The 13163-nt window shown below is 40.9% G+C and overlaps 1 protein-coding gene across 1 annotated transcript in view; it reads right to left on the bottom strand.

The window, feature by feature from the left end:
- enpp2 (ectonucleotide pyrophosphatase/phosphodiesterase 2) overlaps positions 1-12839 on the bottom strand; it is a gene marked incomplete at both ends in the record, with an annotated part of 31294 nt that extends 18455 nt beyond the window's left edge. The window contains 7 exons of the mRNA XM_079227966.1: positions 1120-1199; positions 1371-1468; positions 1696-1756; positions 2278-2403; positions 3584-3739; positions 11845-11950; positions 12633-12839. Coding sequence (XP_079084092.1) covers positions 1120-1199; positions 1371-1468; positions 1696-1756; positions 2278-2403; positions 3584-3739; positions 11845-11950; positions 12633-12839 — 834 coding nt within the window. The remainder of the gene's footprint in view (positions 1-1119; positions 1200-1370; positions 1469-1695; positions 1757-2277; positions 2404-3583; positions 3740-11844; positions 11951-12632) is intronic.
- Positions 12840-13163: the final 324 nt, after the last annotated feature.

Below are 13163 nucleotides of genomic sequence, written 5' to 3'. Positions count from 1 at the left end.
TGGTAAGTAACGTTGTGATATTTGTTACATGATGCTACGCAAGAACGTCCGCTAGGTGTGGTTGTTATTTATTCATGCTAGTTACATTTCATTGTTACGCTACGTTGTTACGCTACGTTGTTACGCTACGTTGTTACGCTACGTTGTTACGCTACGTTGTTACGCTACATTGTTACGCTACGTTATTACATAATGTTATTACATAATGTTATTACATAATGTTATGCAAGAAAGTCTGCTGTTATTTATTCATGCTAGTTACATTAGTTACGTTAGGTTGTTACGCTAGGTTGTTACGCTACATTGTTACGCTACATTGTTACGCTACGTTGTTACATAATATTATATAAGAAAGGTTGCTGTTATTTATTCATGCTAGTTACGCTAGGTTGTTACGCTAGGTTGTTACACTAGGTTGTTACGCTACGTTATTATGCTACGTTATTATGCTACGTTATTATGCTACGTTATTATGATACGTTATTACGCTACGTTATTACATAATATTATATAAGAAAGGCTGCTGTTATTTATCCATGCTAGTTACATTAGTTACATTTCATTGTTACACTACAATGTGACGCTACCTTGTTACATAATGTTATGTAAGAGAATCTGCTGTTATTTATTCATGCTAGCTACGTTTCATTGTTACGCTACGTTGTTACGCTACGTCGTTACGCTACATTGTTACGCTACGTTGTTACGCTACGTTGTTACGCTACGTTATTATGTAATGTTATGTAAGAAAGTCTGCTGTTATTTATTCATGCTAGTTACGTTTCATTGTTACGCTACGTTGTTACGCATACATAGTTACTTACTTTTGAACTTGATACAAATGTTAGCATGCTGTACTTCCTTATGTTACCAATACTAGATATCACAATCACCTGGCGAAAAAGTACTTCTGAAATGTCAAAATTACAACATTAGAACTGTGAACATTAGCAAACATGCTAATTTATATTTAGCTAGCCTTAGTTTTACTTTGATCTTAACGCTAATGCTATCAGACCATTTTAAGATGCAGCCGAGATTATTGCCAGTAAATATTTTTTTTATCACAACAACAACTGACAACCTGATCATTGATAGCAACATGCTGCTGTGCCATACCGTAGCCAGTGAGTAGAGGTTGGGGAAGGTTTTTGAGGGATAAACAGGCCTCATGTATGGCGCATGGGTTCCACATGTTCCTGCAAGGGAAAACAGAGCAAAGGAAATCCTGATATTAGCACCCATGAATAGCACTAAATCAGTTATTGATCGTCTGTCAATGCTCTCGGCTCCATAAATAAGCACATCGACATAGTCTTCCCTCTTACAGCTAAAAAAACACCTTTCTCTTACTCCCATCCAGGTCTTACTCAGTTTCTCGATGTTGGGGAGTACTGTGTTTCCTCTCTTCACATAAGAAGCTCTAAATCCATCCACTGACAGCATGATGAGTGGCGGGCGCACAAACCTGCACCACACACACACACACACACACACACACACACACACACACACACACACACACACACACACACACACACACACACACATAAGAGGAAGATCAAAATGCCGTTATATGAAATCCAATTTGGTCAACCTAGTTCAAGAGCAAATCAGAGTTCTGATAATAATTTAGTTATGTGGCATATATATATAAACATTTTAATCTCCTTCACTGCTCAGATGTAAACGTACCCAGCAGGACATTGAGATGTCTTGATCTCCTCACACTCGTCTTGCAGCCATGAAGTGTCCCCTAAAAGAACACAATCAGAAGAGGGACTGAGAGACAAAATGTTGCTGAACGTAGCAAATAAAAAAACTACTGACTTTGTATTATAGACAGGTCTTGAAATGTATTTCTCTTAATGCTGCATATACACGCAGTAGGTCAGCGATCAGAATTCTCAAACCATATTTTGCAAACATGGTTAACTTATTTGAACTGTAATTAAAGTTAAAATGTGTTTTTTTTCATTGCTGCGCGTGTGTGTGTGTGTGTGTCTGAGCAGATTGACAGTGATTGTTGATTGTTGTTTGTCTCGTCTAACGTCTCATGTCTAATGTATGCACCTTTCGCCTAGAAAAATTCCTCGTTTGTGTAAACATTCTTGGCAAATAAACGGATTCTGATTCTGAACAGAGCTCTTCCTCAACGTGCAACTTCTACAAAAACATTTTGGGGTCATGATAACACATATGTCCTGAAAGAAAACCTGATCAATAAGCCTTTACATGCAACTCATTGGATGAAGTTTAATATTTCAAGGTACAAACCTTTGCACAGTGTCTTGTAGTTGGTACAACAGTCTCCTCTGGCCAGACAGTCATCAGAGCAGTGGCAGGCATGTTGTTCATTCCGAGTCTCCCCACACCGATCTTTGCGGCACTCGTAACCCCCCTCTGTATACAAGAACGTGAAAGAATGTTCACATGACGGGATCTACCAGGATCAGAGCAGCGTCTGGCAGTCTGTCTGAGGTCAACTGTTGTATAGCCTAAGGTATTGTAGGATGGTTTATTGAGTTTCTTTGTAGCAAAATGTTCAGAGTAAATTGTAGTTCCCTCTGGTAAACAGTTGCATATGTCTAGGCCTTTTATTGTGAAAGGTAAGAGCGGAAAGAGTGGATCTGGTCTGCGTTGCCTTTGTTGATAGGAGTTATAAAGTTGAGGCCGAGTTGTTGTGCACTATAGTGTATGTTTTGAATATATCCGTTCCACACAATTTGACTGGTGCCTATGTTTTCTGGTGCGAAAACTTGTTGCACTATCTTTCATGAATATTTGTGTTAAAGTACAAAAAAAAATAATTAAAGTAACCGTTAAGTTTGGGTACGACCCTACGTCAGCTTGCCACGGCAGCCAAAACGGTTTCACAAGATCCTTCATAAGTACCCGTTTCAACGTTGGATTTCACTACCAAACACATACATCTTAAATTATTAAGATCTAGCCACTGCAACGGTCAGATAAACATAAATGTTTCCCCTCTGAATTGTAGCAGCGACGAACTATAAGCTGGCAGAAGATAACACTTCAAGTACCCCAAATTTGTGAGTACAGAACATGACTAAATGTTCTTAGTTACACTCCACCAAGTAACTTATCAGTAATTAAAGGAGCACAAATATGTGTTTTTTTGTCATATTTGAAAAATTGTTCACTGATATATGAAGCGTGTGTTATGTCTGTTGACAGTCACGATGAAATGTGGAATAATACTGTAAATCAACTCACTCACACACACACACACACACACACACACACACACACACACACACACACACACACACACACACAAACAGCAGTCACAGCAACACATCAAAGACTCTTGACGACTTGATTAACATTACATGCCTTGCCTCTCTGACCAGACCTGCACCACCATGAGTCCCTTTCCTCTGGTATCACACACACGCGAAGAATCTGGGAGTCATTTTCTTTCTTTCAAATCACAGCACAATGTCTATTCCTGTCCTTTCCTGTCGCTCTCTAAGGCCGAGGATATAAAAAATGTAAAAAAGCTAGGTGGGAAGGAAAAACAAACAAATCAGACCACAAGCGGTGGAGGGAGATTGAGTACCTGTCCTCAGACAGAGCTGATCAAAGTCAAAGCAGCAGCCGTTGAAGGTCTTGCAGAGGTTGTCACAGCGGCAGTTTGGCGGCTCCTGCTCAACCAGCTCGAAACACCTGTTCCTGCAGGAGCCGGAGGTTGGCGTGTACTGAGACGCAGAGCGAGCTGACGGGGACAAACACAGATTCAATGAGTGGACACATTAATGTTATCTGTGTTTTGGTGATGGTTTGAAGGTCAATACGCAGAAATGGTAACCTGCATCAGTAAAGTCGACCAAACAAAAGTCAAAAATATTATTATTTTCCCAAATCCCTCGGATAACGGCATAAATTTCTATACAATGCTAACATATATTTGATAATTGATTGAAGTGTACAATTTAATATTGATGTGTTCCCAGGTGTATGATTATAATGTATCTGTATAAGCCCTTTGTTTGATATGTGATCAATAGTTCTAAATTGTTTTGAAATGGTATTTTTGCATGATAGTGAAATAGTCATGATAGTGAAATGGTATGGCACTGATTCTTCCTAAGTCTATTGATATTCTATTGAAATCCTCTTTATAGGAAGTGGACGTATGCGCCGTGAACCATTTGTAAACTATGGTTCTGAAGTCAAGTTAGACATTTGTCCCATGCCATTTTTGCTTTTTATGTTTTTATCTCGATGTTTTCCATCAGACAGAAACTTCGACAACTCCGTGGAAGCTACCTGTCAATCACCTTGTAGCCCCACCCTAAAGCATACCCAGCTTTATGGTCTATTTGACTCTAAATGGGACCATAATTTACTAAAATCAACATCACGCTTTAATTAACACGATTGAAACTAGAGATTGAGACCATAAAGTCATGTTTACAATGTTTACTGAGGTTATAAATCAAGTGAGAAGTAAAGTCATTTTCTCCTAGACTTCTATACAACCCGATTTATTTTTGCAACCTGAGGAGCCACCCCCTGGTGGCCATTAGAAAGAATACAACTTGAAGGCACTTCCGCATTGAACCGGAGGTTCCAGGTTGCAGCCTGAACCAATCTGGATTCAAAAACATCACATTGGAATGAGTTGTTTTTCTTTGACAAGGATATCTTGATGCATATGAATGTGATTAGATGATAGTGAAGTCACTAGTCATTTTGCTATACAGTATATATCATATCCCTAATTTCTTTATTGTGGGTATTTGCCTGTGTGTTTAGATATCAAATGGCAAAAATGTTCCCTCTCAAACTGACCCCTTTATTATGAAATCTTAAGACACTTTTGCTGTGACTTTAAACCACAATCCCTGGTTTTAGTAAAGCTCCCACACACCCACACACACACACACACACACACACACACACACACACACACACACACACACACACACACACACACACACACACACACACCATTGTGGTCACCGCGACCACAAATGTCCTTGAACTCCACACCTTTCACAGTTCCAAAAACATTAACAGTGAACTGGGGGACATTTTGGCATATTGTCCAAAAAGTGAATGAATGGCTGCACTGTTCAAATGTCTATCAACCCGTACGGACCTGCAAACATAAACACTTTATAAGTAGAACATACTACTTTGTCAACAGCAATAAATGTGGTCGGCACATTCAAATTGTATTTCATAATAACTGGTAAGGACTGTGACAAAAGGCCTTTAAGCCATGGGACAAACTCAACAGTTACTAAACTTTGAATCCTCTCTTGGGACCCAAACTGTGGCAATTATATCTCACTATGTGGACAGGTTTCCTCAGACATAATAACACTCTTGTCCTCTGAGATCCCAGAGGACGGTAGTGGAACCCAACCCGCAATGTGAGAACCCCCTGGCTTAACTGAAGACATCCTGGAGGTCTGAGAGTGAGTGAACCTTTTTGCTACATTTCTAACAACACGCTACTTGTCCAGAAAAAAAGAACTTCGCTCACAGAGAAAGTTCAGGGGATGCAAACGGGAGTTATACAACACGGCGCACTTGTGTGGACTTATGTGTATGTGTGTGTGTGTGTGTGTGTGTGTGTGTGTGTTTGTGTGTGTGTGTGTGTGTGCGTCTTTATGCAAGTACAAGTGCATATATACGCTATGTGAAGGAACCGAGGCGTTACATTTTGAATAATTTATGCCACCAGTGTGGACTCGGAGTGTGTTGCAGCATCAAAAGCCTCTTTGCTGCGAGACTCACTCCTGCTCTGTCAGAGCAAGTGAGGCCTCCAGGTCAAAGGTGAAAACCCTGGATGTCTTTTTTGTCCACTAGAGCAGCGGTCCCCAACCCCCGGGCCGCGGCCCCGTACCGGTCCGTGGGTCCCTTGGTACCGGGCAGCAGAGAAAGAATTTATGAAAAAATAAAGTCGACATTTTTTTTTAATTATTTTGAAAAAAGACCGGATACATCCGTCTGTGCGTAGCCTCAAACGTAACATCTTGACACATATCAAGAGGTTCCGTGATACGTTTCCCCCAAAATGAAACTTAAAAGTCTGTTTCAACTCGGTGTTCTGGATTAAAATCAAGGCAGAGTTACTGAGATCACCAAAAAAGCTCTGAAACCCTGCCTCCATTCCAACATCCTGTCTTTGTGAAGCGGGTTTTAATTAAGTTACAGTGCACATAAAGGTTTAAGGGCTCCTCTAATTTGGCGTAATCGTGAGTTGTATCTTTATGCACTTTATAATTGTAAATATGCTGGTCGTATTACGTCATATTTATTACATCATATTTTTCGCCCACACCGTGAAGGCCGGTCCGTGAAAATATTGTCTGACACAAAACCGGTCCGTGGCTCAAAAAAGGTTGGGGACCGCTGACCTAGAGCACATACAACGTCCTCGTGGCTCAATGAGTTCACATTTATCAGCGTGAATGTGAAGTTACAGTGTTGACGTTCTGTCAAAGATGTCTAAGTATTGTGTTGCAGGGATATCTACTGAAATGCTAACCAGCTAGTCAGGCCCGTCCTGTCTTGCAATACCGCTTGTACCTGGAGAGGCGATAGTGAGTCACTGCCTGCCCTCAGTCCAATTTGAGAGGACGAAGAAGTAGAGCTGACCCAAGGACTTGAAGGTACAGGGTCCTTGTACACCGTGAAAATGTGTTTATTGGATTAAATCCAAAGTCCAGTGTCTCGTATTTTTTTTTTGTCCTCCCTGCCATGACGATTCTAGACAGCGGGCAGCAGGTCTGGTAGACGGACCTTCAGTTAACAGTTTACAGTGCGCTTGGTTTTCTCATTTCTGCCACTTCGGATTTAATCCAATACACAAACTGTCAAACCGTACAAGGACTGTAAAGCCTGCATTAGTGTCACAGTAGACACAAAGATAACTGACAAATTACAGACCAATGCGACACTGGAAAAAAAAATTTGACCGTCTCTCAGTGGATATCGATTTTTTGATTGAAATGACAGAATTGAATTCCCCTACATGGAATCACACAAAAGCGCCACTTTCTTCTCGTGTTTACCAGAGATGGGCTCATACGTTTAATAATAAGTCATTCAGCATAAAAAACATCAAATAAATGCCTTATTGTCTAAAGGGGGTTCCAAATGGAACTATCCTCTTCCAAGGTCTCCCTACAATCCCTTATCACGTCACAACTGCCACTTAAAAAAAAACACGGGATCTTGGAAAATCCAATAGTTTCCAACTCCCTTAACATCTGGATACAATTCCGTAAACATTTTTGGACTGGACAAGCCTTCTACTTTGGCTCCAGTCTTTAGAAACCACTCACCCTTCGTGTCAGACAGACCCTACTTTTCGTACGTGGCGTGACAAATGCCTACGTAGTATTAAAGACCTTTATAAGGATGGGGACTTTATGGATTTCGCAGAACTGTCATCTACATTTGATCTGCCTAAATCTGACTTTTTCCGCTTTCTACAGATTAGACACTTCGTTAAATCAGAATATCCCCTGTTTCCTAACCAGCCCCCTGGATCTCTGATGGACTCCTTGCTTACTCTGGCCCCTATGCAAAAGGGCTCCATTTCAACTATGTATGGCTCCATGGACTCACTTAACCCAGACCAGACATCTCATCTGAAACAGGTCTGGGAAAAATAAATTGGTAAACCCATATCTGACAATCGATGGGTTCGCATTCTGGATTTATCCCACTCCTCCTCAATTTGTGCGAGACACGGGCTGTTGCAATGCAAGGTTTTGTTTCGTGTTCACTACACAAATGCCCGTCTGGCTAAAATTTACCCAAATATGAACGACAGCTGCAATAGGTGCAAACAGTCACCCGCCAACCATACCCATATGTTTTGGTCGTGCCCAAATTTAAAAGATTTTTGGGATCAAATATTCACATATAAAACTGTCGAGCACAGGTGTTACTATTTTCAACATGGCTCCGTTCTATTCAAGTGTCCCAGTAAGAAATGAGGACGGTGTGACAGTGAGCCACGAACAACACTCAGACCTTGAAACTGAAGCAGCTGAATGGAATCCGGCCATCATTTGTGTCATCATTTTACACCTATTCTTTTTTTTCTACTGTGATGTGCAAAATGCAAAGATGTTGCAAAATATACAGCAAGTATAGTCCAGAATGGCCTGCCGCCTGTTGCGATGACAATCTAAGCGAACCTCGGCCTCCTTAGGCCGACAGCGTTTGAGAATTTGACTCCGAAAATGAGCTCCAACGCTCTCTTAATATTGGCTCAAGGTGGAGCAACACAAACACTCTCTCTCCCCCTAAAAACAACAACACATGGGCTGCCCAATCACGACCTTGCAGGGTCACAGTGATCCGTTGTAACGCCTCTCCACCACTACCACAAACTCTCTGCTCGCTTACTTCATATGCTCTGGCAGACGCTTCGTATAGAAAACAACCCGGCAAACAAACTGAGCAGGAGACATTCCTCTGGAGTGGCTTGTGTGGAAAGTGAGTTCTCATGTTGTCCGTTAGGGGAGGGATCTTGGAGACGGGCTGGGGGGTGGAGGCGTGTCACTCCGGTTGATGTCGGAGTGCCTGATTGTCCTTGAAGCTCACATAGAGTTCAAGATGAACTCTAGTTTAAAAAAAAGAGTAGTTTTCTGCGTGTGTCTTGGATTTGGAGCGCAGCTTCATGTCCCACGAATACTTGGCCAAGATACATTAACGCGGGTCCAAAGTACACTTCACATAGCCTGTACCCAGCCACTTTGGCAGCAACATTTTGTATGATTATTTTTTTTGCTGGGGTTTGCTTCATGAACACAGTTCTGAGGTGCTGAAGCTCACTGCACCTCAGCATTGTTCTCATTCATTGGACAGCAAATAACCACACGATACTTGTGGAGTGTGGGGGCGAGACTAACAATTATTTTCATTATTGCTGAATCAATTTATCGTTCAATTAATCTTTGCGCACAAAGAAATGTCAATGTGACATCTTAAATGTTTTTATTCTGTCCAACCAACAGTTAAAAACCCAAAGACATGAATGATAGTAACCTGACTATATTTGGGTTTTGGACTGTTGGTTAGACAGAATAAGCAAATTGAAGATGTCAATTGGTTGGGGTTTGTTCACTTGTTCATCGACTAAATGATGAATCGCTGAGTCAAAAATAATCTTTAGTTGCAGCCCCACTAAAAAAAACTAAGGGTCACAAATTCATGTAAAGTGTTACAAGATGAATAAGAGGGTTGGAAAAGGGAAACACCCTATTTTTTCTGAATCTTTTTCATTAATATATTTATATATATACATATACATACACATATACACATACATATATACATATATACACATATATATACATACATACATATATATATACATATATACTGTATATACATATATACTGTATATACATATATATGCATATATACTGTATATATACACATATATATATATATATATATATATATATATATATACACACACATATATATATATATATATATATATATATATATACATACACACATATATATATACACATATATATATATATATATATATATATAAAAACACATATATATATATATATATACACATACACATATATATATACACGTATATATACATACATACATACATACATACATACATATATACATATATATATATATATATATATATATATATATATATATATATACATATATATATATATATATACTATATTATGTGTCCTTTCGTGTCGAGGCTTCGATGCGTGTCGAGTAATCCAGGTAGATTTTGGAGAAGCGCGTATCGAGGCTTGTGTCGATGACGTATGTGGTGACGTTCGAAGCCTCGCGAGCCGGCCGTACCACGTGACCGATTCAGAAAATAGGCTCGTTCTAGATGAGCCAGTTCTGCGCAGAATCGATCGGCGGCGATCGGCGCGCAATGCATGCCGGTTAGATTTGTGTCTGGCCGTTTCTCAATATGCGTTCTTCTCTGTACTTGATCTAAAAACATTTCTTGTAATACAAAATCGTATTTATATAACACATATCAAAACTACTAGCAATGTATTTCACAGGCAGACATAAAAAGACCAAAGGATGCAGCTACACACACATTTCTACAAAAATATATATTTACAAACACATATGAATAAATCCAAACGTGATCTGTAAACTACAAGTAGACAAAAGTTCGGAACTAACAGGAAGTACTTTTTTCTGTGACTTCCTGTGTTTACTTTGAAGGCAGCTGACAACTGACAACCGATCGCAGGTTATTAGGCTCGTCCGTTAGAGCTGCGCCTCGCCTGGAATCCAGACGAGAGCAGCGGCCGCAGCAGGAGGCGTTGACAAAAAACTGCAATCAAGTCGGACAGTTGTCAGCTGCCTTCAAAGTAAACACAGGAAGTCACAGAAAAAAGTACTTCCTGTTAGTTCCGAACTTTTGTTTATTTGTAGTTTACAGATCACGTTTGGATTTATTATATGTGTTTATAAATATATATTTATGTAGAAATGACTGTGTAGCTGCATCCTTTGGTATTTTTATGTCTGCCTGTGAAATTCATTACTACTAGTTTTGATATGTGTTATATAAATAAGATGTTGTATTATCAACCACACAAGATGTGTTTTTAGATCAAACATGAGACTAATAGTCAATAATCCAGTGTTAAGTATTACAACTACACATACAATAAGGATTTTCTACAACACGTGGTGTTTGCTGTCAGATCTAAGAGCCAATCAGCTCTCTGATGTGGCGAGAGCCAGGCATTTCCCATCATGCACTGGGCCACGCAGTCGTTTGAGAGCAACTGCGGCGGCTGACTCTGAAATCGACAGCCGTCTTGGTCTCGTGAGAGTATCGTTGACCACGTGTGCATGACGTCAGAGCAAGTCGGACACAAATCTAACCGGCATGCATTGCGCGCCGATCGCCGCCGATCGATTCTGCGCAGAACTGGTTCATCTCGAACGAGCCTATTGTCAACGCCTCCTGTCCTGCTGCGGCCGCTGCTCTCGTCTGGATTCCAGGCGAGGCGCAGCTCTAACGAACGAGCCTAATGGTTTGTGGGTTTGCAGTGTGATTTGAAATATAAGAGGCAGCGAAACTCAATGAATTCCCCCCCTCCTCTCTGTACCCAGCTTCATCTGTGCCTGTGAAAGGGTATTTTATAAAGCAAGCAAAATAGTCTCAAAAAGCCCAGCACTGTGGAAAAGTTCTTATTTTTCTAAAAATTAATAAAATGGAGACAACACGGACTAGCAGAGCTGAGGCTCAAACCACGGAGCCTCGGACTGAAGGACGGGTATTCTAACCACTAACCCACAATCACATCACAACCCTCACCCCAATTTGTTTCCAATTTCACTTTTGACCCCGCCATTATATCATAAAGACAGACATAATATTAATAAGTTAATAATGAATGTATTGGCGTCACAAACATCATTTTTTCAATTCAAAGCTTCACAAACCAAAGCCATGGTGTCGTTATGATCACTCTGCCTGTTTTATATGTATTGTCCTATTATTGTCATAATAGGCATTCATAACTTTGTGAATGCCTGGAGGGAAGGAAACACCCTTTTTGTTGAAATGATAGCACACCAAAAGAAAAAGGACCGTCTCCCAGGCTCCCACTTGATACTGTTTCCTGTAGAAGCCGTTTCTCTTCCTTCTATCCACATGGAGGTCAGAGGTCAGGGTCTTTTGCAAAACAGCCACCCTGATGGTCTTTTTAATTTTTTTATTTTTCAAGGCCACCTCAGTCGTGCGAATGCTCTGCGGCTCGGGTCGAGCAGTTCACAAGCGGTTATCTATTTCTCCCCCAGGACCAAGGTCGTACTCACACTCTGATCTGGCGGAAGTCCCGTCCTCTCCCGCGCGTCTGGGCCGGTCGAACACAAAACCCCGACACACGTCGGTGCCACACAGGACGGACAGGATCCAAACAAACTGAGACGATAACGACGACAACACATTAGAATATCCATGTATTGTACTGCTTGTCATGAGATGTATTCTCCATTAGAGAGTCAATGACAAAACAGAAACACCAGCATCTTATGAGAGCCCTTGACATGATTTTTATGCAAAGCCTGTCAGGTCTTCCTGAGTATAAGCAACGCTACACTTTGCTGTGCTTTGAGAGCAAAAAATGCGCTCAAATGTTTTGACTTTCTATCCTAGCTTCATTAAAGAAAACAACGCCTCAAAGGGGGCCAAGCCACTGCGAAAATTAATTCTCAACTTGATTTAATATTTTCAAAAGTTTGTTCGGCATTCAAATATAAAAGTGGGGGCAGAACCAAACCGATACACGGAACTCTGCCTTTCTTAGCATCGGTCATCAACAACGGCATCGTCTCGATGACCTGTCCAGACTGGTGCAGCGCAAAGTGAATCGGGACCTCCTGCATCCGCATAACTACCGCCTTTGATCGTTTGGCTCTACAATTGTTCTGCAAATGCTTAGCAACAGGAAGGGTAGAGAAGTGTTGGGGGATACAAGCTTAGACAACTAGTTAAACACCCTTTCGGCCACAATAAATTATTCAAACTACCAAAAATTCACGCGTAAATGCGTAATTGCGCACGGATTTACGCACAGCTCAAACTTGCGGACGCGGACTCTTACCGTACCAGTTTCTGAAGCAACATGTTCCTCCGCCGGGCTGAGCGTAGCACTGCGCTGTAGGTCGGCGAGTGAGTGATGCTGACTCCACAGCCGAGAGGACCACCGGAGAGGAGGACCGTTGAAAGGAACAGGAGGGAGACGGAGGGGAGGAGACGGAAAGGAGCGCACCGGATTCTTATTGGGGTTGGGTTGAAGGAGGGCTCTCATCTCGGCCGGGATACTGCAGTCAAGCCGGCCAGCGCGGTTTGTTTGATACGCGTATACAAGGCATTACGGTAAGAGCTGAACTGAGTTCAAAATAAGAGTTCCGGTGAACGTGATAGAAGAGAAAAAAGTATCAATCTTATGAATGATAACTTGAAAAAAAAAAATACCACGCAGGCTTTAATTTTGAAATCCTACATCAGAATGTCAGACACCTTGAGATTGTCTACTCTTAATCTGAAGTGAAATTAGTTTATAATTTTGGACCATTTCCTTTCAAATCTAATATGAAATTAGAGGTAAATTTACTCATGAATAGGATTTGAA

Source organism: Taurulus bubalis, assembly GCF_910589615.1.
Source record: "Taurulus bubalis genome assembly, chromosome: 12".
Classification (NCBI taxonomy): domain Eukaryota; kingdom Metazoa; phylum Chordata; class Actinopteri; order Perciformes; family Cottidae; genus Taurulus; species Taurulus bubalis.
Note: the sequence above shows the minus strand (reverse complement) of the source record. Positions and strands in the feature narration are given on the sequence as shown.